A 27,194-nucleotide genomic window follows, 5' to 3' on the forward strand; every position below is an offset into this window, starting at 1 on the left:
AATTTAGCCATGTTGTAGAAAAATAGACGAATAAACTGCAGAATCTCACAATTACGCACGACGGTGAGTAATTTGCAATTCAAGAAGCTAGACTACTTCTCTGTGATGCTTTTTATGTGTTACATTTGTCATACATGGAAGAAGAGAAAACCCTGTAACCTGCATGCCGTTGTTTTCAGAATTTCATTAGCTATCCAATGCGCCACTCCTAAGTCAAATCCGTCGCAAATGGTTCGAGCCTCACACATAAGAATAGGTGCTTTTGACGCATCAATGAGTAATTGACAATTGTGCCCCGGAAGACAGGGTAACCAGTCATCTATTGGATCAAGTCAATGTTGTTCAAAAGGTTAAAGACCAGAGCTGTTTCGGTATCATGGTGTGGCTAATACATGCATGCTAACTGAAGTTATGATCAAGAATATTTGGAAAATAATGCATCATGTAAATTATCTTTTGAATACTGGCGTACACAATCTGGCCTTAGTCTACTGTCAGAAAAACTGCAGCGACTTTAGAGGTTTCTTTTACCCTTCTTTATTGCGTTATGTAGCTTGGAACGGTGTACATGTATCTGTTGTGGTTCCCTGACGCATATAAAATAAAAACACCATAAATATATGGTACAAAAATAGTCGCATCACTGTGACATAAACAAACGTGATACTACACGAATAATATAATAAACATGAGGTCAGAGCAATACACTGAAATGGCAAACTGTATCATTATGTAATACGCTAAAACTGTAAATAAACGTGAATATCACCAATTGAAGCATTCCACTCAAACGGTATTATGTTAGAACGTCTCTAAATAAATACGAACATATCATTCAGTCCATGACGACATAAAGAAACAAGTTTGTGTGCAAAAGTATGCATCACGACATGGTGGTCGGTGAGGCTCCACGCTACGCACAAAAAAATGGAACAAACACCCGATGTTGACTTGCTTTGCACTCACTCACAACAGACACAAAGTGACGACGTGGATGTTTCTGATCAATGGTGATTATGGCAGTATGCCGCTTAACACTATCATAACCGTAGAGGTGTGCTCGTAGTTTAACTGCCGCCGTTTTCGTGTTTTCTCGGGATTACTCGGATCCTTCCGGTGACTTCTAGCTTCTTCCAAGCACGGCAGAGCAGGGAAGTTTTCACACATCTGATGGAAATTTGAAAGTTTGCCGCCACAGACTATGTATCTTTGTGGGTGTAAGACTTAAACCATAAAGGGACTGGGTTCCCTTTACACCAGTGCATGTGCGTGCTTCAGTTAACAGAAGTCTTACAATCCTTACAATATCTTGCTTGTTCAATTAAAAGTCTGCAGTCTGTAGATGATGATGAGAAACCACATTTTACACCATTTTACAGTTCATTGGGTACTTAATGTATCACACAAACAACTTTTGCAGTCACCAACAAAGTATTGTAGACCCAAACTACCAGCAAATCAGACACACACACACACGCACACACACTGCTCAAATGCAGATCTTCACAATGCTGAACCAGAACCAAACACAGTATTAACATGCAAAAGAGGAAGGCAAATGTGTTAGCATACATGCTAGTGCGGAAGTTTACCTGACCCAATAATCTATAGACTCAGTGATTCTTATATCTTCAACTACTTGAGGAGTGACATTTGTGAGAATGTTGTTGTCATTTTCCGACCAGGCCCAAGTTACAAGTGGTTACTAAAACTCTTCTAAAGAATGTAAAATGTTAGTTGTACAATACTGGAAAATTAAAGGCTTGTTGACCTAATGTTGTTGAATTGATTTATGAGTACTGACAAAGACAGCAAGGTTCAAGTGAGGTAAAAACTGCAGGTTTGTCAGTCGGTCTGTTTGTTCTGCTTACTAACACGTTTGATGGTTTGTTTGCTTCTGGTCTGTTGTCATAGAAAGAAGTGAGGCTGGATAGACATATGAGAGATGTTAATATTTAACTTGGTATTCCCTTAGGATAATTTCTCAGTGTGCAGTACATGTTACGCTTCAGTACAGGAGTGCCGTCACATTTCAGGACAAGGCCCCATGTTAACTAAGAAAATGGAGAAAGTGTGCCTTCCAATACGTGTTCAACTCTTTCAAAAGTGGAAATTTATTCTAGCTTCTATTAATCTGGTTGTTTGGTGCCAAAACCAAACAAAACAGCATCTGCAACATGAAAAGGGTCACTATAATCACAACACAATTTCACACTGAAGTGTTGTGCAGGCCTTGCATTACTAATAACCCCCCTACTGTGGACTGGGTCAGCTCTTTACAAATGATCCTGCACATTAAAGATTATTCTAGAGCTCACCCGTGAGCAAGCGTTAAAATGTGGGGGTAAGACTGTGCAGGGCTCTCATCTTGCTTTATTTCACAAGCACTTTTTGAGTAGTATGAACCATAGATTAATCACAACTCTGTATTGTGTAAGGTTGTTGGTGTGAATACAAACGTGTCACAGTTATTTTCAACCACAAACAAGATAATGAGTCCAGACAAATGTGATCAGTTCTACTAGTGGCAATCCAGAATGGAAGGGCAGGATACTGACTGCAGTGCTGTGGTTTTGAGTCGGGGGCAGGGCATGCAGGCAGGCAGGTAGCGGAAACAGGAATCCAACAATGAATGCTAAGTCCTTAGCATGGGAATCCAGAGTGAGGAGAATACATGACAGAGTGGCACTGAGGAAAAACAAGAAGGCAAGTACTACAAAATAACTCTCTACGGAACACAGGAATCAGCCTGATTACCACTGGTGAAGTGAGACACTCTGGGGAAGGCTGGCTGCTCCTGCAGCTCCTTACGAGTCTTGATGAGGACAGATGAGGAACAGGTGAGAAGGCAGGAGCAATCCAGACTCTGCCCTAGAGTTCCTGGAAACCTGCTCAGCCCCACCTAAGGCCGAGAAACCACAACCACAACACAGCCAAGCATGATCGTGACACAGTTAGAGAGCCGAATGAACCGAGTCTCACACTGTGACTCGTATTTAGCAAACCCTTCTCACTCAGGCCATCAGCTGCTCTGACACTGATCAAATGTTCTTCAAGCTTCAATCTGTCACTTTCAGGAAGAAACATATTAATGGACACTGAAGCCCCAAATTTAGTTTAGTTCATTTCCAGTTTATGACAAAAATCAATATTATATACCCTTTAAACATACATCTGCGATACTGGCTGATGGATCACCAGTAATTCACGCTAATTTCATTTTCATATTTCAGTTTTTTATATAGCACAAAATCATTGAAGCAATTGTAACCCAGTTCATTGTAATATAATCATAATCCAATCAAATCAAATGAATTCAATTCCAAATGAGTCCAATTCAATCAAAGCTCCTTGATTAAAAAAATGGAATTGATCCAAACAGCTGCATTGATCCCCGTCCTGAGCAGTTTTCACACATCAAGAGATTTCCAGGAGACCGACGCTCTGAACTATTGTCCCACAGTTGCTGTTCACACACATGATTCAAAGCAGAGGCCTTCTGCTGGAGATGTGCTGTAGAAGTATCGTATAAGTTGACTTATATAGCACCTTTCACAGACAAATGTCACAAAGGGCTTTACAGAGAGACCTCCCCATGCAGTAAAATACATCAAAACAATAGAAAATAGAAGCCCACGTCCCACTAAAAGCTCTTTCTCTCCACAGGGAAGTCAGTCCAAGTTTCAAACCAACAGCTTACTTTCACTCAGACAGTTCGGGGTTAAAAGGCAGACAAATGTTGTTCTGACTGATGCTCATTAAAAAAGAGGAAAACAGAATTAAGTAACTTACAGATGTTAACATGGAATAAAAGTTGAAAAACACTTGAATACATGTCTGTCTTCAGCAATTTTTTTATTTTTGCATTTAAAGTCCAAATAAGTTGGAACCGTGAGCATGTTAATCAATGCGATTTACAGATCAATTAAAGAGTTCATCCATCCATTTTCCGCTGCTTATTGGAGACTGGGTCCAAGCAGAGCTCCCCAGCCACCTCCTCCAACTCTTCTGAGGACAGAGTCAGTCCCAAGCCAGCTGAGACAACCTCGCCAGCACACTTGGGGTCTGCCCCTCGGCCTCCTCAGCGGCACCGCTTCCAAACACCTGAACCACATCAACTGGCACCTTTGGGTCTGTTGGTGTAAATGTGGGCCACATATGTTGTAACGTTGACTCGAAGGATACGAATGTGAGCACTGACCTTTGCAACCAGCAGTTATCAGAGCACACCACAAAAATGACACAGCTGACCTAAATAAAATAATTACCAAAATGCTGGATATGTACACTTGATATTTCTGGCTCTTTGTCTGTGTATGCATGTGTGAAAACTACAGCACACGTGGTGCAATATGACACAGAAATCCTCTGAAGAGTGCTTATGCTTAACAGAACAATTATGTTAACGTGACCCATGTTTAAGGAGCCGGGTTAAAAGAGGAGGATGGTTAGTTTGCATTCAAGATCACTAACATCAACTCAAATTAATTAACTGTACTTAGACATATCAAGTTAACACAAGAAGTTGAAGGAAGCAAATCAATACAGTGCACATAAAGTACAGAGAATGCCTTATGTTTAGCTGTGTGGAGCTAACGCCCAGTGTGCGTTTGTCACCATGGTTTTTACGAGATGGTTCGGTTCTTCAGGAAACCCAGTGACACGTCCGCTCTTTACTGCGGGTCAGGATGCCTTCCTGATGTATGGACATGTCCCACCACGACTCATCGAAAGATTATATCTCTGCATTTGAATCACTGGCTGGCTTCTAAATTAGCATCTATTTTTCAATAAACTACATTTCTTAATTTCAGTCTTGGATATACTGTCTGATATTGTCTGCAAATCACAGTATTTGCGTTTCTATTGGACATGTAATTCCAAAATGTCCTAAGGCTAGCATGTTGTAGGCTAATGTGGCAAACATTATATGCCCGCTGTTTCTGTGGTCAGACAACAAAACAAAGCTGAAGTAATGACTGAAGCAGTGCTCATAAAGGCCACGTGTCAACCACACACCTTACCTACACTGCAACTGTTAGAAAGTGATAAAGAACAGCCCTGCCCTGATTTCTGATATATTTACAAGTATAATGATTACACAGGTGAAAGGTGGAGGTTTTGTACCAACAAACTCATTCATGTCTAGGCCCACAGCCGTGTAATCAGGCGATTGCTTCTCCTGTGTTCTTTTTGCCTGGGTATCCATGAAAATAGCAGTAAACACAAAAACTTTTTCCTATGAGAAAAAGCAGTAAAAGCAAGAGTATACAGATGAGGTCGTATGGATACGTTGAGGACTTGGAGCTTAAACTTGAAGGGTGAGAACAAGAGACTCATCTATTGATAATGGGTATAATGTGGAACTTTCAAGGACAACAGACTGAAGGTAACAGAGAGACCAATGCTAACTCAGTATAACTGGGCTCTTCATGGTACAACTGTAAAATCACATGAGACTTGGGAGAGAAAAAGCAGGAAAAGGTCTAACACACAGCTCCACAGTTTGTGCTGCACAAGTCCTGGTACCAAATACAGGACCACCGAGCATGTTCACAGGAGTTATGGACCAACATTTTACACGGCGAGTGGTTGTGATGTTTTCAGTCATGGCTGTATATATCTCAAGAAAAAAAGAAGTATTTTAGACTGGTCTTTAGGTATTTTGGTCCCCGTCTGTCTTCCTATCCAAATTGAATCACTTTCAGAATCCTTTTAAGGTCCATAAAGCACTTAATGGTTCAGTACATCTCTGATCTGTTCACTGTGTATAACCCAACCCAAGATCCAAGATGGCTGAGTGTGCTGTCAGTTCCTGTAGTCCTGCTCTCTGCCTGCTGACCTGAGATCAGATCAGGATCATTACAGTCCGTCTGTCACAGCTGTATTGATCCTGATCTGACAGGCCTTTGATTAACTGCAGCGCAGCTGAGGACCTCTGGATGTATGCTCTACTGAAAGAGATTCTGTGCTCTTATTATTCATGTGTTGGCTGTTTGCTTTTCCTCTCGTCGACATGTTCAACAAAGTGTGTCTCAGTCGAAAAAGCATTGAGTTTACTCGTAATGAAATGAGCTATACAAATAAAATAGTATACACTAATGACGAGGCTCCTCCTTACATGTGTGTATCTCGTGTACAGTAAGTGTTGACACGCCTGCAGTAAAAGATGGTAATGGCCCTCGTGGATGTTTCCGGGCTGACATCATGGAAACTATGTAAATGATTTCTCCACCAGACGGTGGTTCTCGTGTGGCGCGACCCTGAGGGTCCCCAAACACTAGCTAAATGACAAAATCCCTTCTCTTCCACAACAATGACAAGACGTTACGCAGGCATTTCAAACTATATGTATATAATGCGGTTCCACGGAACACATACAGATCTATGCATCTGCACCAAAGCACACCCTCTGCTGTTCACAGACGCAGATGACAGCTAATTGGGATGATTTACTTACTCTTTGTATTTTGTAAAACATGCAGTCTGCTTGAAAGCAAAAGAAGAAATGTGTGTCTATGAGTTTGGGCTAAAATGTGCCGTTTACCACAACAGGACGTTGTTCTAGAAAAGGTTTCAGTTTACAAGAAAATGTGAAATGTTTAAGGAATAAAGTATAAGACACATTGTCAGGGTTGAGTAACAGACTCTGATCAGCCCAGAACAGGCTGCAGGGTAAACGGGAGCAGACTCCATCCCACTGGAACTGCTCACAAATGGAACCAGTTTCTGATTCACCACAGACACCACTTTAGCTCAGGAGGAAGAGCAGTCGTCTGCCAGTTAAAGGACGGTGGCTTGACTCCCACCATCCACAGACCACACTTGGACATGTGGTCTGGGAAAGCTGGGAATGGAACCCACAATCTTCCTCCTGAGATGCTGACGGGCTTTTCTTTTTTCTAACTGTCACCTGTAGGACAACACTAACCCTGACCTGAACACGGTATCCATCAGCCTACATCTCCTGCTCAGTAGTGCTGCCGGTGACACATAAGGAAGTCTCTGATGAAGTCATATGTGGTGAGATGGAAGACAACATTCAGAGAAGACCTAGCCTCCAGGCTACAAAATACCAAGCTCGGATCCGCGTTTCTGTCCAAGAGTGACAGAGAGGAGGAGTGGGCCACACCTGGAGGCATGCTGCCGGAACTCTCTCAGGATGGGCTCAGATTGTGAATCAGATGAGGTGCAGCCTGACCGAGCCTTACACGGGTACCGGGCAGAGCTGAGCATCAGTGTGGAGGATTTCAGTTTGATTTAACACCAACCCTCTGCTGACCTGAGCCAGTCCATGTTAGTTTTAATCTAAATGACACCATCATTCAGATTAGTCAGAAATAAAATATCTGCCTCTTTTGTTCATCTTTCTGTTCCAACCATACACAGAGAAAATGGGAATTTTCTCTCATATTTAGGGATGTTAATGAATGGTGATTGATGTGCACCCATTCTGTGACAGTGGTGATGTTTTATACGTCCTTAAATGAATGTGTGGTAGTCAGTCTTCTGTCAGGAGCAGCCCCGATTGTTACAAACACACCCAATATTCCACTAACTCCGGGGGTATGCAATGGTTGTTTAATTGTGACATTTCTATTACAAATCATTTGATGAGCTGGATGAAAATGACCATACAGACATGTTTTTGACCTGATTAGAGTAAGACAGCCCCAAGCTGACACCACTAGACTTCAGCAGCGACCTGGTATTCAGGGTTTTCTCCTCAGGAGTCCCTGTGGGTTTTAACCACATGGCCTGAGCCCACTGATAAACCCTCTGCTCTGCTCTGCAGACTGAACACATGATCAGTGCACGGGAAGCTTTGACAGCTGACCCAGAATGTGCTGGGTCCCAGTGGGTTTGCTCTCACAGACACAGGAACCACGAACCAGTGCCACTCTGCAGGACTAACCCTGCCGTGACACTGTCTCTAAACCATGTGAAGGAAGTTAATAGGTGATAACTAGTTATCACCTGTCTGAGGAAAATACAACAGTCTTAAATGTTGAATGCTGTGACGGGACGGACAAATCAAACGGTAACCTATGACTGACAGACATGTTGAAAAAGGTAAAACCTGAGCACCCAGCTCAGGTGAAAGCCTTTTGCATTTGATGTGAGAAGAGGCGTGCGAGTGCTCCTGGAGTGTGGGGCCGCTGCTCCCACGTCACGATCACCAAAGCACATTTCAGGCTCTGACCTGTTGGAACAAATCTGTCACACTGTAATAAAGTCCTAAATGAAGAAATCCACACTGTCACAGGAAACAGGGCAGGGATAAGTCAGCAGCACTAGGATCCGCATGGAAGCTCCTCACAGTCCGATGAGCACGGTGTCTTATGTGATGTCCTTCTGTCTGGGCGGTCGGTGAATGTTCCTGACCACACACTTCACCATCCACTCAATGCCTTCGTTCACTCCATCCCTGCATCAGAACAAGTGTTACATGTAGAAGAGGCAGAATAAGAAACTAGAATCCCTCCACATCATCTCTTATTCATCAGTTTGTTCTACTTTTGCTATGTTTGGGACTTTTTTGTGCTGTGGTGGAGTTAGCACAAGCCAGCTCCAGCACATAAGAGGTGAGGACTGACGGGACAGCAGGGGCAAAACATATGGAATCACTCCTGTTGGATGGTGTTCATTAATCAGAAAAAACAATCACAGACCAACTACTTTATCCAACAACTCAACCTTCAGGGTCCCTAAAACACCCAATTATCATATTAATTGAGTTGTTCTTATTAATAACAGTTTTTGGTTTTCAGATCAAGTAGAAGAAAACCTGATGGAACCATGAAGAAAAACTACCCTGTGCTCTGTTGCAGCTCCTCTGAATTCTTCACAGATATGAGATTATATTCTCCATCAGTCAGGTTCCATCCAGATCAGCTCTGCAGGATGGAGCATTCTTTCAGTTCCACCTTAAATCTGAACTGCTGGCCATGTCCCTGAGCCGATGTGTCTTTCCTGAAGAAGAGTTTGAATGCTTTTTGTTTTGTGGCAAAATGCACCATCCTCCTGTAAAAAATGAGCTCAGCATCAGCAAACCTTTTTTGATTGAAGGAGCGTGTCCATCTTTGCATTTCCTGCAGAGGTGATGCTGCCATCTCCTCTGGTCCTTTACATCAGCCCATATCATCAGAGATGGAAGGAGAACAGAGTCCACCTGAACTCCTCCTCTGGTCCTTTACATCAGCCCATATCATCAGAGATGGAAGGAGAACAGAGTCCTCCTGAACATCTCCTCTGGTCCTTTACATCAGCCCATATCATCAGAGATGGAAGGAGAACAGAGTCCTCCTGAACATCTCCTCTGGTCCTTTACATCAGCCCATATCATCAGAGATGGAAGGAGAACAGAGTCCTCCTGAACACCTCCTGCAGAGGTGATGCTGCCATCTCCTCTGGTCCTTTACATCAGCCCATATCATCAGTGATGGAAGGAGAACAGAGTCCACCTGAACACCTCCTCCAGAGGTGATGCTGCCATCTCCTCTGGTCCTTTACATCAGCCCATATCATCAGAGATGGAAGGAGAACAGAGTCCTCCTGAACATCTCCTCTGGTCCTTTACATCAGCCCATATCATCAGAGATGGAAGGAGAACAGAGTCCTCCTGAACATCTCCTCTGGTCCTTTACATCAGCAAATATCATCAGAGATGGAAGGAGAACAGAGTCCACCTGAACACCTCCTGCAGAGGTGATGCTGCAATCTCCTCTGGTCCTTTACATCAGCCCATATCATCAGTGATGGAAGGAGAACAGAGTCCACCTGAACACCTCCTCTGGTCCTTTACATCAGCCCATATCATCAGAGATGGAAGGAGAACAGAGTCCACCTGAACACCTCCTGCAGAGGTGATGCTGCCATCTCCTCTGGTCCTTTACATCAGCCCATATCATCAGAGATGGAAGGAGAACAGAGTCCACCTGAACACCTCCTGCAGAGGTGATGCTGCCATCTCCTCTGGTCCTTTACATCAGCCCATATCATCAGTGATGGAAGGAGAACAGAGTCCACCTGAACACCTCCTGCAGAGGTGATGCTGCCATCTCCTCTGGTCCTTTACATCAGCCCATATCATCAGAGATGGAAGGAGAACAGAGTCCACCTGAACACCTCCTGCAGAGGTGATGCTGCCATCTCCTCTGGTCCTTTACATCAGCCCATATCATCAGAGATGGAAGGAGAACAGAGTCCACCTGAACACCTCCTCTGGTCCTTTACATCAGCCCATATCATCAGAGATGGAAGGAGAACAGAGTCCACCTGAACACCTCCTGCAGAGGCGATGGCTGCCATCTCCTCTGGTCCTTTACATCAGCCCATATCATCAGTGATGGAAGGAGAACAGAGTCCACCTGAACACCTCCTCTGGTCCTTTACATCAGCCCATATCATCAGAGATGGAAGGAGAACAGAGTCCACCTGAACACCTCCTGCACAGGTGATGCTGCCATCTCCTCTGGTCCTTTACATTAGCCCATATCATCAGTGATGGAAGGAGAACAGAGTCCACCTGAACACCTCCTGCAGAGGTGATGCTGCAATCTCCTCTGGTCCTTTACATCAGCCCATATCATCAGAGATGGAAGGAGAACAGAGTCCACCTGAACACCTCCTGCAGAGGTGATGCTGCCATCTCCTCTGGTCCTTTACATCAGCCCATATCATCAGTTATGGAAGGAGAACAGAGTCCACCTGAACACCTCCTGCAGAGGTGATGCTGCCATCTCCTCTGGTCCTTTACATCAGCCCATATCATCAGAGATGGAAGGAGAACAGAGTCCACCTGAACACCTCCTGCAGAGGTGATGCTGCCATCTCCTCTGGTCCTTTACATCAGCCCATATCATCAGAGATGGAAGGAGAACAGAGTCCACCTGAACACCTCCTCTGGTCCTTTACATCAGCCCATATCATCAGAGATGGAAGGAGAACAGAGTCCACCTGAACACCTCCTGCAGAGGTGATGCTGCCATCTCCTCTGGTCCTTTACATCAGCCCATATCATCAGTGATGGAAGGAGAACAGAGTCCACCTGAACACCTCCTGCAGAGGTGATGCTGCCATCTCCTCTGGTCCTTTACATCAGCCCATATCATCAGAGATGGAAGGAGAACAGAGTCCACCTGAACACCTCCTGCAGAGGTGATGCTGCCATCTCCTCTGGTCCTTTACATCAGCCCATATCATCAGTGATGGAAGGAGAACAAAGTCCACCTGAACACCTCCTGCAGAGGTGATGCTGCAATCTCCTCTGGTCCTTTACATCAGCCCATATCATCAGTGATGGAAGGAGAACAGAGTCCACCTGAACACCTCCTGCAGAGGTGATCGCTGCCATCTCCTCTGGTCCTTTACATCAGCCCATATCATCAGAGATGGAAGGAGAACAGAGTCCACCTGAACACCTCCTGCAGAGGTGATGCTGCAATCTCCTCTGGTCCTTTACATCAGCCCATATCATCAGAGATGGAAGGAGAACAGAGTCCACCTGAACTCCTCCTCTGGTCCTTTACATCAGCCCATATCATCAGAGATGGAAGGAGAACAGAGTCCACCTGAACACCTCCTGCAGAGGTGATGCTGCCATCTCCTCTGGTCCTTTACATCAGCCCATATCATCAGAGATGGAAGGAGAACAGAGTCCACCTGAACACCTCCTCTGGTCCTTTACATCAACCCATATCATCAGAGATGGAAGGAGAACAGAGTCCACCTGAACACCTCCTGCAGAGGTGATGCTGCCATCTCCTCTGGTCCTTTACATCAGCCCATATCATCAGTGATGGAAGGAGAACAGAGTCCACCTGAACACCTCCTGCAGAGGTGATGCTGCCATCTCCTCTGGTCCTTTACATCAGCCCATATCATCAGAGATGGAAGGAGAACAGAGTCCACCTGAACACCTCCTGCAGAGGTGATGCTGCCATCTCCTCTGGTCCTTTACATCAGCCCATATCATCAGAGATGGAAGGAGAACAGAGTCCACCTGAACACCTCCTGCAGAGGTGATGCTGCCATCTCCTCTGGTCCTTTACATCAGCCCATATCATCAGTGATGGAAGGAGAACAGAGTCCACCTGAACACCTCCTGCAGAGGTGATGCTGCCATCTCCTCTGGTCCTTTACATCAGCCCATATCATCAGAGATGGAAGGAGAACAGAGTCCACCTGAACACCTCCTGCAGAGGTGATGCTGCCATCTCCTCTGGTCCTTTACATCAGCCCATATCATCAGTGATGGAAGGAGAACAAAGTCCACCTGAACACCTCCTGCAGAGGTGATGCTGCAATCTCCTCTGGTCCTTTACATCAGCCCATATCATCAGTGATGGAAGGAGAACAGAGTCCACCTGAACACCTCCTGCAGAGGTGATCGCTGCCATCTCCTCTGGTCCTTTACATCAGCCCATATCATCAGAGATGGAAGGAGAACAGAGTCCACCTGAACTCCTCCTCTGGTCCTTTACATCAGCCCATATCATCAGAGATGGAAGGAGAACAGAGTCCACCTGAACACCTCCTGCAGAGGTGATGCTGCCATCTCCTCTGGTCCTTTACATCAGCCCATATCATCAGAGATGGAAGGAGAACAGAGTCCACCTGAACACCTCCTCTGGTCCTTTACATCAACCCATATCATCAGAGATGGAAGGAGAACAGAGTCCACCTGAACACCTCCTGCAGAGGTGATGCTGCCATCTCCTCTGGTCCTTTACATCAGCCCATATCATCAGTGATGGAAGGAGAACAGAGTCCACCTGAACACCTCCTGCAGAGGTGATGCTGCCATCTCCTCTGGTCCTTTACATCAGCCCATATCATCAGAGATGGAAGGAGAACAGAGTCCACCTGAACACCTCCTGCAGAGGTGATGCTGCCATCTCCTCTGGTCCTTTACATCAGCCCATATCATCAGAGATGGAAGGAGAACAGAGTCCACCTGAACACCTCCTGCAGAGGTGATGCTGCCATCTCCTCTGGTCCTTTACATCAGCCCATATCATCAGTGATGGAAGGAGAACAGAGTCCACCTGAACACCTCCTGCAGAGGTGATGCTGCCATCTCCTCTGGTCCTTTACATCAGCCCATATCATCAGAGATGGAAGGAGAACAGAGTCCACCTGAACACCTCCTGCAGAGGTGATGCTGCCATCTCCTCTGGTCCTTTACATCAGCCCATATCATCAGTGATGGAAGGAGAACAAAGTCCACCTGAACACCTCCTGCAGAGGTGATGCTGCAATCTCCTCTGGTCCTTTACATCAGCCCATATCATCAGTGATGGAAGGAGAACAGAGTCCACCTGAACACCTCCTGCAGAGGTGATCGCTGCCATCTCCTCTGGTCCTTTACATCAGCCCATATCATCAGAGATGGAAGGAGAACAGAGTCCACCTGAACACCTCCTGCAGAGGTGATGCTGCAATCTCCTCTGGTCCTTTACATCAGCCCATATCATCAGAGATGGAAGGAGAACAGAGTCCACCTGAACTCCTCCTCTGGTCCTTTACATCAGCCCATATCATCAGAGATGGAAGGAGAACAGAGTCCACCTGAACACCTCCTGCAGAGGTGATGCTGCCATCTCCTCTGGTCCTTTACATCAGCCCATATCATCAGTGATGGAAGGAGAACAGAGTCCACCTGAACACCTCCTGCAGAGGTGATGCTGCCATCTCCTCTGGTCCTTTACATCAGCCCATATCATCAGAGATGGAAGGAGAACAGAGTCCACCTGAACACCTCCTGCAGAGGTGATGCTGCCATCTCCTCTGGTCCTTTACATCAGCCCATATCATCAGAGATGGAAGGAGAACAGAGTCCACCTGAACACCTCCTGCAGAGGTGATGCTGCCATCTCCTCTGGTCCTTTACATCAGCCCATATCATCAGAGATGGAAGGAGAACAGAGTCCACCTGAACACCTCCTGCAGAGGTGATGCTGCCATCTCCTCTGGTCCTTTACATCAGCCCATATCATCAGAGATGGAAGGAGAACAGAGTCCACCTGAACACCTCCTCTGGTCCTTTACATCAGCCCATATCATCAGTGATGGAAGGAGAACAGAGTCCACCTGAACACCTCCTGCAGAGGTGATGGCTGCCATCTCCCCTGGTCCTTTACATCAGCCCATATCATCAGAGATGGAAGGAGAACAGAGTCCACCTGAACTCCTCCTCCAGAGGTGATGCTGCCATCTCCTCTGGTCCTTTACATCAGCCCATATCATCAGAGATGGAAGGAGAACAGAGTCCACCTGAACACCTCCTCTGGTCCTTTACATCAGCCCATATCATCAGAGATGGAAGGAGAACAGAGTCCACCTGAACACCTCCTGCAGAGGTGATGCTGCCATCTCCTCTGGTCCTTTACATCAGCCCATATCATCAGAGATGGAAGGAGAACAGAGTCCACCTGAACACCTCCTGCAGAGGTGATGCTGCCATCTCCTCTGGTCCTTTACATCAGCCCATATCATCAGAGATGGAAGGAGAACAGAGTCCACCTGAACACCTCCTCTGGTCCTTTACATCAGCCCATATCATCAGTGATGGAAGGAGAACAGAGTCCACCTGAACACCTCCTCTGGTCCTTTACATCAGCCCATATCATCAGAGATGGAAGGAGAACAGAGTCCACCTGAACACCTCCTGCAGAGGTGATGCTGCCATCTCCTCTGGTCTTTTACATCAGCCCATATCATCAGAGATGGAAGGAGAACAGAGTCCACCTGAACACCTCCTCTGGTCCTTTACATAAGCCCATATCATCAGTGATGGAAGGAGAACAGAGTCCACCTGAACACCTCCTCTGGTCCTTTACATCAGCCCCATATCATCAGTGATGGAAGGAGAACAGAGTCCACCTGAACACCTCCTGCAGAGGTGATGCTGCCATCTCCTCTGGTCCTTTACATCAGCCCATATCATCAGAGATGGAAGGAGAACAGAGTCCACCTGAACACCTCCTGCAGAGGTGATGCTGCCATCTCCTCTGGTCCTTTACATCAGCCCATATCATCAGTGATGGAAGGAGAACAGAGTCCACCTGAACACCTCCTGCAGAGGTGATGCTGCCATCTCCTCTGGTCCTTTACATCAGCCCATATCATCAGAGATGGAAGGAGAACAGAGTCCACCTGAACACCTCCTGCAGAGGTGATGCTGCCATCTCCTCTGGTCCTTTACATCAGCCCATATCATCAGAGATGGAAGGAGAACAGAGTCCACCTGAACACCTCCTGCAGAGGTGATGCTGCCATCTCCTCTGGTCCTTTACATCAGCCCATATCATCAGAGATGGAAGGAGAACAGAGTCCACCTGAACACCTCCTGCAGAGGTGATGCTGCCATCTCCTCTGGTCCTTTACATCAGCCCATATCATCAGAGATGGAAGGAGAACAGAGTCCACCTGAACACCTCCTGCAGAGGTGATGCTGCCATCTCCTCTGGTCCTTTACATCAGCCCATATCATCAGTGATGGAAGGAGAACAGAGTCCACCTGAACATCTCCCCTGGTCCTTTACATCAGCCCATATCATCAGAGATGGAAGGAGAACAGAGTCCACCTGAACACCTCCTGCAGAGGTGATGCTGCCATCTCCTCTGGTCCTTTACATCAGCCCATATCATCAGTGATGGAAGGAGAACAGAGTCCACCTGAACACCTCCTGCAGAGGTGATGCTGCCATCTCCTCTGGTCCTTTACATCAGCCCATATCATCAGAGATGGAAGGAGAACAGAGTCCACCTGAACACCTCCTGCAGAGGTGATGCTGCCATCTCCTCTGGTCCTTTACATCAGCCCATATCATCAGAGATGGAAGGAGAACAGAGTCCACCTGAACACCTCCTCTGGTCCTTTACATCAGCCCATATCATCAGAGATGGAAGGAGAACAGAGTCCACCTGAACACCTCCTGCAGAGGTGATGCTGCCATCTCCTCTGGTCCTTTACATCAGCCCATATCATCAGAGATGGAAGGAGAACAGAGTCCACCTGAACACCTCCTCTGGTCCTTTACATCAGCCCATATCATCAGAGATGGAAGGAGAACAGAGTCCACCTGAACACCTCCTGCAGAGGTGATGCTGCCATCTCCTCTGGTCTTTTACATCAGCCCATATCATCAGAGATGGAAGGAGAACAGAGTCCACCTGAACACCTCCTCTGGTCCTTTACATCAGCCCATATCATCAGAGATGGAAGGAGAACAGAGTCCACCTGAACACCTCCTCTGGTCCTTTACATCAGCCCATATCATCAGAGATGGAAGGAGAACAGAGTCCACCTGAACATCTCCTGCAGAGGTGATGCTGCCATCTCCTCTGGTCCTTTACATCAGCCTATATCATCAGAGATGGAAGGAGAACAGAGTCCACCTGAACACCTCCTCTGGTCCTTTACATCAGCCCATATCATCAGTGATGGAAGGAGAACAGAGTCCACCTGAACACCTCCTGCAGAGGTGATGCTGCCATCTCCTCTGGTCCTTTACATCAGCCTATATCATCAGAGATGGAAGGAGAACAGAGTCCACCTGAACACCTCCTGCAGAGGTGATGCTGCCATCTCCTCTGGTCCTTTACATCAGCCCATATCATCAGAGATGGAAGGAGAACAGAGTCCACCTGAACACCTCCTGCAGAGGTGATGCTGCCATCTCCTCTGGTCCTTTACATCAGCCCATATCATCAGAGATGGAAGGAGAACAGAGTCCACCTGAACACCTCCTGCAGAGGTGATGCTGCCATCTCCTCTGGTCCTTTACATCAGCCCATATCATCAGAGATGGAAGGAGAACAGAGTCCACCTGAACACCTCCTGCAGAGGTGATGCTGCCATCTCCTCTGGTCCTTTACATCAGCCCATATCATCAGAGATGGAAGGAGAACAGAGTCCACCTGAACACCTCCTGCAGAGGTGATGCTGCCATCTCCTCTGGTCCTTTACATCAGCCCATATCATCAGAGATGGAAGGAGAACAGAGTCCACCTGAACACCTCCTGCAGAGGTGATGGCTGCCATCTCCTCTGGTCCTTTACATCAGCCCATATCATCAGAGATGGAAGGAGAACAGAGTCCACCTGAACACCTCCTCTGGTCCTTTACATCAGCCCATATCATCAGAGATGGAAGGAGAACAGAGTCCTCCTGAACACCTCCTCTGGTCCTTTACATCAGCCCATATCATCAGAGATGGAAGGAGAACAGAGTCCACCTGAACACCTCCTGCAGAGGTGATGGCTGCCATCTCCTCTGGTCCTTTACATCAGCCCATATCATCAGTGATGGAAGGAGAACAGAGTCCACCTGAACACCTCCTCTGGTCCTTTACATCAGCCCATATCATCAGTGATGGAAGGAGAACAGAGTCCACCTGAACACCTCCTGCAGAGGTGATGCTGCCATCTCCTCTGGTCCTTTACATCAGCCCATATCATCAGAGATGGAAGGAGAACAGAGTCCACCTGAACACCTCCTCTGGTCCTTTACATCAGCCCATATCATCAGAGATGGAAGGAGAACAGAGTCCACCTGAACACCTCCTGCAGAGGTGATGCTGCCATCTCCTCTGGTCCTTTACATCAGCCCATATCATCAGAGATGGAAGGAGAACAGAGTCCACCTGAACACCTCCTGCAGAGGTGATGCTGCCATCTCCTCTGGTCCTTTACATCAGCCCATATCATCAGAGATGGAAGGAGAACAGAGTCCACCTGAACACCTCCTGCAGAGGTGATGCTGCCATCTCCTCTGGTCCTTTACATCAGCCCATATCATCAGTGATGGAAGGAGAACAGAGTCCACCTGAACACCTCCTGCAGAGGTGATGCTGCCATCTCCTCTGGTCCTTTACATCAGCCCATATAATCAGAGATGGAAGGAGAACAGAGTCCACCTGAACACCTCCTGCAGAGGTGATGCTGCCATCTCCTCTGGTCCTCTACATCAGCCCATATCATCAGAGATGGAAGGAGAACAGAGTCCACCTGAACACCTCCTCTGGTCCTTTACATCAGCCCATATCATCAGAGATGGAAGGAGAACAGAGTCCACCTGAACACCTCCTGCAGAGGTGATGCTGCCATCTCCTCTGGTCCTTTACATCAGCCCATATCATAAGAGATGGAAGAAGAACAGAGTCCACCTGAACACCTCCTGCAGAGGTGATGGCTGCCATCTCCTCTGGTCCTTTACATCAGCCCATATCATCAGAGATGGAAGGAGAACAGAGTCCACCTGAACACCTCCTCTGGTCCTTTACATCAGCCCATATCATCAGAGATGGAAGGAGAACAGAGTCCACCTGAACACCTCCTGCAGAGGTGATGCTGCCATCTCCTCTGGTCCTTTACATCAGCCCATATCATCAGTGATGGAAGGAGAACAGAGTCCACCTGAACACCTCCTGCAGAGGTGATTCTGCCATCTCCTCTGGTCCTTTACATCAGCCCATATCATCAGAGATGGAAGGAGAACAGAGTCCACCTGAACACCTCCTGCAGAGGTGATGCTGCCATCTCCTCTGGTCCTTTCCATCAGCCCATATCATCAGAGATGGAAGGAGAACAGAGTCCACCTGAACACCTCCTGCAGAGGTGATGCTGCCATCTCCTCTGGTCCTTTACATCAGCCCATATCATCAGAGATGGAAGGAGAACAGAGTCCACCTGAACACCTCCTGCAGAGGTGATGCTGCCATCTCCTCTGGTCCTTTACATCAGCCCATATCATCAGAGATGGAAGGAGAACAGAGTCCACCTGAACACCTCCTGCAGAGGTGATGCTGCCATCTCCTCTGGTCCTTTACATCAGCCCATATCATCAGAGATGGAAGGAGAACAGAGTCCACCTGAACTCCTCCTCTGGTCCTTTACATCAGCCCATATCATCAGTGATGGAAGGAGAACAGAGTCCACCTGAACACCTCCTGCAGAGGTGATGCTGCCATCTCCTCTGGTCCTTTACATCAGCCCATATCATCAGAGATGGAAGGAGAACAGAGTCCACCTGAACACCTCCTGCAGAGGTGATGCTGCCATCTCCTCTGGTCCTTTACATCAGCCCATATCATCAGAGATGGAAGGAGAACAGAGTCCTCCTGAACATCTCCTCTGGTCCTTTACATCAGCCCATATCATCAGTGATGGAAGGAGAACAGAGTCCACCTGAACACCTCCTGCAGAGGTGATGCTGCCATCTCCTCTGGTCCTTTACATCAGCCCATATCATCAGAGATGGAAGGAGAACAGAGTCCACCTGAACACCTCCTGCAGAGGTGATGCTGCAATCTCCTCTGGTCCTTTACATCAGCCCATATCATCAGAGATGGAAGGAGAACAGAGTCCACCTGAACACCTCCTCTGGTCCTTTACATCAGCCCATATCATCAGTGATGGAAGGAGAACAGAGTCCACCTGAACACCTCCTCTGGTCCTTTACATCAGCCCATATCATCAGAGATGGAAGGAGAACAGAGTCCACCTGAACACCTCCTCTGGTCCTTTACATCAGCCCATATCATCAGAGATGGAAGGAGAACAGAGTCCACCTGAACACCTCCTGCAGAGGTGATGGCTGCCATCTCCTCTGGTCCTTTACATCAGCCCATATCATCAGAGATGGAAGGAGAACAGAGTCCACCTGAACACCTCCTCTGGTCCTTTACATCAGCCCATATCATCAGTGATGGAAGGAGAACAGAGTCCACCTGAACACCTCCTGCAGAGGTGATGCTGCCATCTCCTCTGGTCCTTTACATCAGCCCATATCATCAGAGATGGAAGGAGAACAGAGTCCACCTGAACTCCTCCTCTGGTCCTTTACATCAGCCCATATCATCAGAGATGGAAGGAGAACAGAGTCCACCTGAACACCTCCTGCAGAGGTGATGCTGCCATCTCCTCTGGTCCTTTACATCAGCCCATATCATCAGAGATGGAAGGAGAACAGAGTCCACCTGAACACCTCCTGCAGAGGTGATGCTGCCATCTCCTCTGGTCCTTTACATCAGCCCATATCATCAGTGATGGAAGGAGAACAGAGTCCACCTGAACACCTCCTGCAGAGGTGATGCTGCCATCTCCTCTGGTCCTTTACATCAGCCCATATCATCAGAGATGGAAGGAGAACAGAGTCCACCTGAACACCTCCTGCAGAGGTGATGCTGCAATCTCCTCTGGTCCTTTACATCAGCCCATATCATCAGAGATGGAAGGAGAACAGAGTCCACCTGAACACCTCCTGCAGAGGTGATGCTGCCATCTCCTCTGGTCCTTTACATCAGCCCATATCATCAGAGATGGAAGGAGAACAGAGTCCACCTGAACACCTCCTGCAGAGGTGATGCTGCCATCTCCTCTGGTCCTTTACATCAGCCCATATCATCAGAGATGGAAGGAGAACAGAGTCCACCTGAACACCTCCTGCAGAGGTGATGCTGCCATCTCCTCTGGTCCTTTACATCAGCCCATATCATCAGAGATGGAAGGAGAACAGAGTCCACCTGAACACCTCCTGCAGAGGTGATGCTGCCATCTCCTCTGGTCCTTTACATCAGCCCATATCATCAGAGATGGAAGGACAACAGAGTCCACCTGAACACCTCCTGCAGAGGTGATGCTGCCATCTCCTCTGGTCCTTTACATCAGCCCATATCATCAGAGATGGAAGGAGAACAGAGTCCACCTGAACACCTCCTGCAGAGGTGATGCTGCCATCTCCTCTGGTCCTTTACATCAGCCCATATCATCAGTGATGGAAGGAGAACAGAGTCCACCTGAACACCTCCTCTGGTCCTTTACATCAGCCCATATCATCAGTGATGGAAGGAGAACAGAGTCCACCTGAACACCTCCTGCAGAGGTGATGCTGCCATCTCCTCTGGTCTTTTACATCAGCCCATATCATCAGAGATGGAAGGAGAACAGAGTCCACCTGAACACCTCCCCTGGTCCTTTACATCAGCCCATATCATCAGAGATGGAAGGAGAACAGAGTTCACCTGAACACCTCCTGCAGAGGTGATGCTGCCATCTCCTCTGGTCCTTTACATCAGCCCATATCATCAGAGATGGAAGGAGAACAGAGTCCACCTGAACACCTCCTCTGGTCCTTTACATCAGCCCATATCATCAGTGATGGAAGGAGAACAGAGTCCACCTGAACACCTCCTGCAGAGGTGATGCTGCCATCTCCTCTGGTCCTTTACATCAGCCCATATCATCAGAGATGGAAGGAGAACAGAGTCCACCTGAACACCTCCTCTGGTCCTTTACATCAGCCCATATCATCAGTGATGGAAGGAGAACAGAGTCCACCTGAACACCTCCTGCAGAGGTGATGCTGCCATCTCCTCTGGTCCTTTACATCAGCCCATATCATCAGAGATGGAAGGAGAACAGAGTCCACCTGAACTCCTCCTCTGGTCCTTTACATCAGCCCATATCATCAGAGATGGAAGGAGAACAGAGTCCACCTGAACACCTCCTGCAGAGGTGATGCTGCCATCTCCTCTGGTCCTTTACATCAGCCCATATCATCAGAGATGGAAGGAGAACAGAGTCCACCTGAACACCTCCTCTGGTCCTTTACATCAGCCCATATCATCAGTGATGGAAGGAGAACAGAGTCCACCTGAACACCTCCTGCAGAGGTGATGCTGCCATCTCCTCTGGTCCTTTACATCAGCCCATATCATCAGAGATGGAAGGAGAACAGAGTCCACCTGAACACCTCCTGCAGAGGTGATGCTGCCATCTCCTCTGGTCCTTTACATCAGCCCATATCATCAGTGATGGAAGGAGAACAGAGTCCACCTGAACACCTCCTGCAGAGGTGATGCTGCCATCTCCTCTGGTCCTTTACATCAGCCCATATCATCAGAGATGGAAGGAGAACAGAGTCCACCTGAACACCTCCTCTGGTCCTTTACATCAGCCCATATCATCAGTGATGGAAGGAGAACAGAGTCCACCTGAACACCTCCTGCAGAGGTGATGCTGCCATCTCCTCTGGTCCTTTACATCAGCCCATATCATCAGAGATGGAAGGAGAACAGAGTCCACCTGAACACCTCCTGCAGAGGTGATGCTGCAATCTCCTCTGGTCCTTTACATCAGCCCATATCATCAGAGATGGAAGGAGAACAGAGTCCACCTGAACACCTCCTGCAGAGGTGATGCTGCCATCTCCTCTGGTCCTTTACATCAGCCCATATCATCAGAGATGGAAGGAGAACAGAGTCCACCTGAACACCTCCTGCAGAGGTGATGCTGCCATCTCCTCTGGTCCTTTACATCAGCCCATATCATCAGAGATGGAAGGACAACAGAGTCCACCTGAACACCTCCTGCAGAGGTGATGCTGCCATCTCCTCTGGTCCTTTACATCAGCCCATATCATCAGAGATGGAAGGAGAACAGAGTCCACCTGAACACCTCCTGCAGAGGTGATGCTGCCATCTCCTCTGGTCCTTTACATCAGCCCATATCATCAGAGATGGAAGGAGAACAGAGTCCACCTGAACACCTCCTGCAGAGGTGATGCTGCCATCTCCTCTGGTCCTTTACATCAGCCCATATCATCAGAGATGGAAGGAGAACAGAGTCCACCTGAACACCTCCTCTGGTCCTTTACATCAGCCCATATCATCAGTGATGGAAGGAGAACAGAGTCCACCTGAACACCTCCTGCAGAGGTGATGCTGCCATCTCCTCTGGTCTTTTACATCAGCCCATATCATCAGAGATGGAAGGAGAACAGAGTCCACCTGAACACCTCCCCTGGTCCTTTACATCAGCCCATATCATCAGAGATGGAAGGAGAACAGAGTTCACCTGAACACCTCCTCTGGTCCTTTACATCAGCCCATATCATCAGAGATGGAAGGAGAACAGAGTCCACCTGAACACCTCCTCTGGTCCTTTACATCAGCCCATATCATCAGTGATGGAAGGAGAACAGAGTCCACCTGAACACCTCCTGCAGAGGTGATGCTGCCATCTCCTCTGGTCCTTTACATCAGCCCATATCATCAGAGATGGAAGGAGAACAGAGTCCACCTGAACACCTCCTCTGGTCCTTTACATCAGCCCATATCATCAGTGATGGAAGGAGAACAGAGTCCACCTGAACACCTCCTGCAGAGGTGATGCTGCCATCTCCTCTGGTCCTTTACATCAGCCCATATCATCAGAGATGGAAGGAGAACAGAGTCCACCTGAACACCTCCTGCAGAGGTGATGCTGCCATCTCCTCTGGTCCTTTACATCAGCCCATATCATCAGAGATGGAAGGAGAACAGAGTCCACCTGAACACCTCCTGCAGAGGTGATGCTGCCATCTCCTCTGGTCCTTTACATCAGCCCATATCATCAGAGATGGAAGGAGAACAGAGTCCACCTGAACACCTCCTCTGGTCCTTTACATCAGCCCATATCATCAGAGATGGAAGGAGAACAGAGTCCACCTGAACACCTCCTCTGGTCCTTTACATCAGCCCATATCATCAGAGATGGAAGGAGAACAGAGTCCACCTGAACACCTCCTGCAGAGGTGATGCTGCCATCTCCTCTGGTCTTTTACATCAGCCCATATCATCAGAGATGGAAGGAGAACAGAGTCCACCTGAACACCTCCTCTGGTCCTTTACATCAGCCCATATCATCAGTGATGGAAGGAGAACAGAGTCCACCTGAACACCTCCTGCAGAGGTGATGCTGCCATCTCCTCTGGTCCTTTACATCAGCCCATATCATCAGTGATGGTGGAAACGTGTTGGTTTCCTTCAGCCAGTCATCTTTCTACGTTCCATTGGACCAAACTAAAGTTCCAGCATCGTCTCCTTGGTGATTCTTCTCTGAGTCTCACTTCCATCCAACCAGCCACAGTCCATGGCTGCTTCTCTTCAGCCACTGTGAGCTGCTTTTCTTCTCTTTATAGACTCCTGTTTTGACCTTTTGTTTTGGTGGCTGTTTTCAGACGTGTTGCTTTGACTTTTCTTCACTGTTTCCCTTTTCCAACCTTCTGACTGGGAAAAACCAACATCTTTTGTCTCAATCTAAACAGATTTTTTTCCAACTGCTTGGTCTGGTTTCATCAAGTTAACGCGGTGTGTGCGAGTCTGTGACTGCTTTTTTCTGAGCTGAGTGAACATCATCCAGGAGAGGGGTCTCATTTCTAAATGGTCAACTTACCCTGTGAGGGCGGTGCAGGGCTGGACTAAGCAGTCCCTTTTGCCGATCTTCGGGGCACAGTCGCTGAAGGCTGTCTTAATGTCCGGCACTGACAAGCAGCTCTGAGAACACAACAGACAGCGTGAGTGACAGCAACATCGCTGTCACTGGTAAGCAGTAAGTATAAAACAGATGATTCTCCTCCATTTGTTAGTGGTTAGGTTCAACCAAATGTTAAAACCCAAAGACTTTCAATTCGTTCAGAGAAAAGGTTTTCAATTTCTGCTTCAGTACAGACAGCAGCTGAAAGCAGGGAGAAACTGGGCCGTACCGGTACATCCTGCTTGTTGGCAAGAACAAGTAGTGGAACACCTTCCAATGCCTCGCTGCCGATCATTTTCTCTGGGGAAAAACACACAACCAGCTTTGGATTCAACAGGAAACTGGATGGGTTTCTAATAGGATACAGTCATCTGCCATTTTTCTCCAGGAAGCAGCCAGTGTTACTCACCAAAGGCCTCCTTTGATTCCGACAAGCGCTCTTCATCAGTGGAATCGATCACATAGATGACTCCGTGGGACTCAGCGTAGTACTGCATATGAACAGGAGGAGAAGAGACAGTGCAGTGAAGCAGGCTGCTGGCAGGAGGAGCCAAAAGCCTCTCACCATCACATTAAAGGGGAACTACGCTATTTTTAAACCTAGACCTTTTTTCTGGCATGAATTATGGTGAAAGTCGGCGTCCTTCAGAAGATATTTAGATTCCTCGAGATCCATATAACGGAGTGAACGGGGCTTAGAGGATGCAGCCTCTAAATAAGGCATTATCTGTCTTTATTTCACCAATACTTTAAGAAGAATGAATGAACGAACGTGTGCTATAGCTCTGTTAGCTCATAGCTGCTGTGTTGTTGTTATTGGTGGCTATATCGGGGGCTTATAGAGGGCTTTCTACAGACTTGTCTACTGGGATGACATCATCGACGCCCGCCGCTGCAGCCCAGCTCATTCACTCCATGCTCTGTGACAGTCGGCTAACTTCACACAGAGTTTGCTGCTGATAGTTTTGTGCAACATGGCAGGATATTTGTCAGATTTTGATGACGTGAACGATGACTTTGAGTATGATGGACATCCTTACCAGAGTGAATGAGCTGGGCTGCAGCGCCGGGCGGCGTCAGAAATAAGGTCTAGGTTTAAAAATACCGGAGTTCCCCTTTAAGATGTGGCATGAGCGGTGAATGAATGTTGGTCCATCTCAACCTCACTCCGTTTTTAAGAGGAAAAACGTGCTTCACTTTCATTTGGCACAAAGTCTGAATCTCTGTCCAAAGATGTTAGATCGTAGAAAGATAACATGCAGCACTCTAGTTTAATGCTCACTGGTAATGATGCATCTTTTTCTCACCATTTGAACTAAAATCTCATTACTGGGAAGCAGCTGCCCCATCTTTGTGTATGAGTCACTGACACTCTTTATGCTGTTCTTATGAAGCCAAACTTAAGATTCGCATCCCTCTTTTGACACACTTCCGTAATGCTGGAAAACTGATTTGTATTCATCCCAACTGGACCTGTACTCAGATGTGTGATGTGGACTCTCCTGGAGCAGAGACAGCTCTGGTGGTGCTTCATCTGTAACTCACTTTGTCCCACAGAGACTGCAGCTCATCCTGGCCTCCCAGATCCCAGAACATTAGACGAGCTTTGCCCACATCAATTGTACCAACTGTGAGAGAAAATGAGGAGAAGGAGAAATGTTGTGGTGTGATGGAGGGAATTCAAACATGCTGTGAAAGCACCTTTGTGAGGCTGTGAGGCATCATTTCACCACATGAGTCTGGGTGAAGAACCGTGTTCAGTCTTTCAGAAAGCATCAAAGCAAAGCAATTTGTTTCTCTCTGGCTTGAAATTGACATTACACTTTGTGTCATTAGACAGTTGTTAAAATTAATTTTAGAAGCCCCCAACTCCTCAGCGACTGAAGCCATACTTCAACATCAACTCACTGTTCAGGCCGACTGTAGTCGTGATCTTTGACAGATTCATTCCCTTGTAGTTCTTACTGAACTTAGTTTTGGTCTGTTCCAGAAAGGTCTGCAGAGGAAGAGAGCAGCAGTCAGATCAGTGAAGTTAGACTGGACACAGCAGTCACCATGTTCCTGAGCAGCTGGTGAAAGTAAACCCAACCTAAAAAGACATTTTCACAACCCTGCGGAACATACTCAGACGACTCAGTCGGTTCCTGTAGCTCCACCTCAGACACTATCACATCAGCTACTGATATTAAACAGACTAAACCAAGAGGGATGAATGTCTTCAAGAATAAAGCAGCAGAAAGAAACATACCGTCTTCCCAGCGTTATCCAGCCCCAGAATCAACACGCAGTATTCGTCCTTCTGGAACATGTACTTATATAATCCAGACAACAAAGTGTACATCTTGGAAAAACTAAAGTAGTACAGGCCAAGTAATCTTAGTACGTCAAATACTGCAGTTTGCACCACTGTGGCTTCATTACAAACAACTGAAACAGTGTAAAAAAACAGTGAGCGACGACAAGAGACCCGCTGTCTAAAGCAACAAGCAGGCTAGCTTCCTGTCCGGAGGAGCTAAACACGGCGCCAATGTCACGTGGGACCACATCAGGAACAGAATTATGGGAAGTGTAGTACATTGACTTTCATTTAAACGTGTGTGACGTGCGTTAGCTTGTAGCATCAAACTGCGTTTCCCATGAATCAAGAGAAGAGGGTGAACTCTTTATTTGTTGCTCCTCCTTCTTCTTCTTCTACTACTACTACTACTATTACTACTACTACTACTGCTATTACTATTACTACTACTATTACTACTACTACTACTACTACTACTACTACTGGAGCTGAGTGAAAGTGATTTTCTTACCTTTTTCTCTAACTTTGTCTTAATTTGTTTAATGTTTCATTAGTTGTGTTGGTTTTGAGTACTTTGCAGTGTGTTGAAAGTTTA

The 27,194-nt window shown here is 47.2% G+C and overlaps 1 protein-coding gene across 1 annotated transcript; it reads right to left on the minus strand.

The window, feature by feature from the left end:
* Positions 1-3,134: 3,134 nt before the first annotated feature.
* Positions 3,135-26,822, minus strand: arfrp1 (ADP-ribosylation factor related protein 1). The gene is made up of 7 exons (XM_072383015.1): positions 26,552-26,822; positions 26,212-26,299; positions 25,849-25,931; positions 24,713-24,794; positions 24,533-24,603; positions 24,223-24,323; positions 3,135-8,428 (listed from the first exon to the last, which is right to left on the minus strand). Exons 1-7 carry the CDS (start codon positions 26,642-26,644, stop codon positions 8,341-8,343), a joined length of 606 nt encoding a protein of 201 aa, XP_072239116.1. The 5' UTR covers positions 26,645-26,822; the 3' UTR covers positions 3,135-8,340.
* Between the last annotated feature and the right edge of the window lie 372 nt (positions 26,823-27,194).

The sequence above is a fragment of the Leuresthes tenuis genome, unplaced genomic scaffold (assembly GCF_036924035.1).
Source record: "Leuresthes tenuis unplaced genomic scaffold, fLeuTen1.0.hap1 SCAF_3, whole genome shotgun sequence".
In the NCBI taxonomy this organism is placed as follows: Eukaryota; Metazoa; Chordata; class Actinopteri; order Atheriniformes; family Atherinopsidae; genus Leuresthes; species Leuresthes tenuis.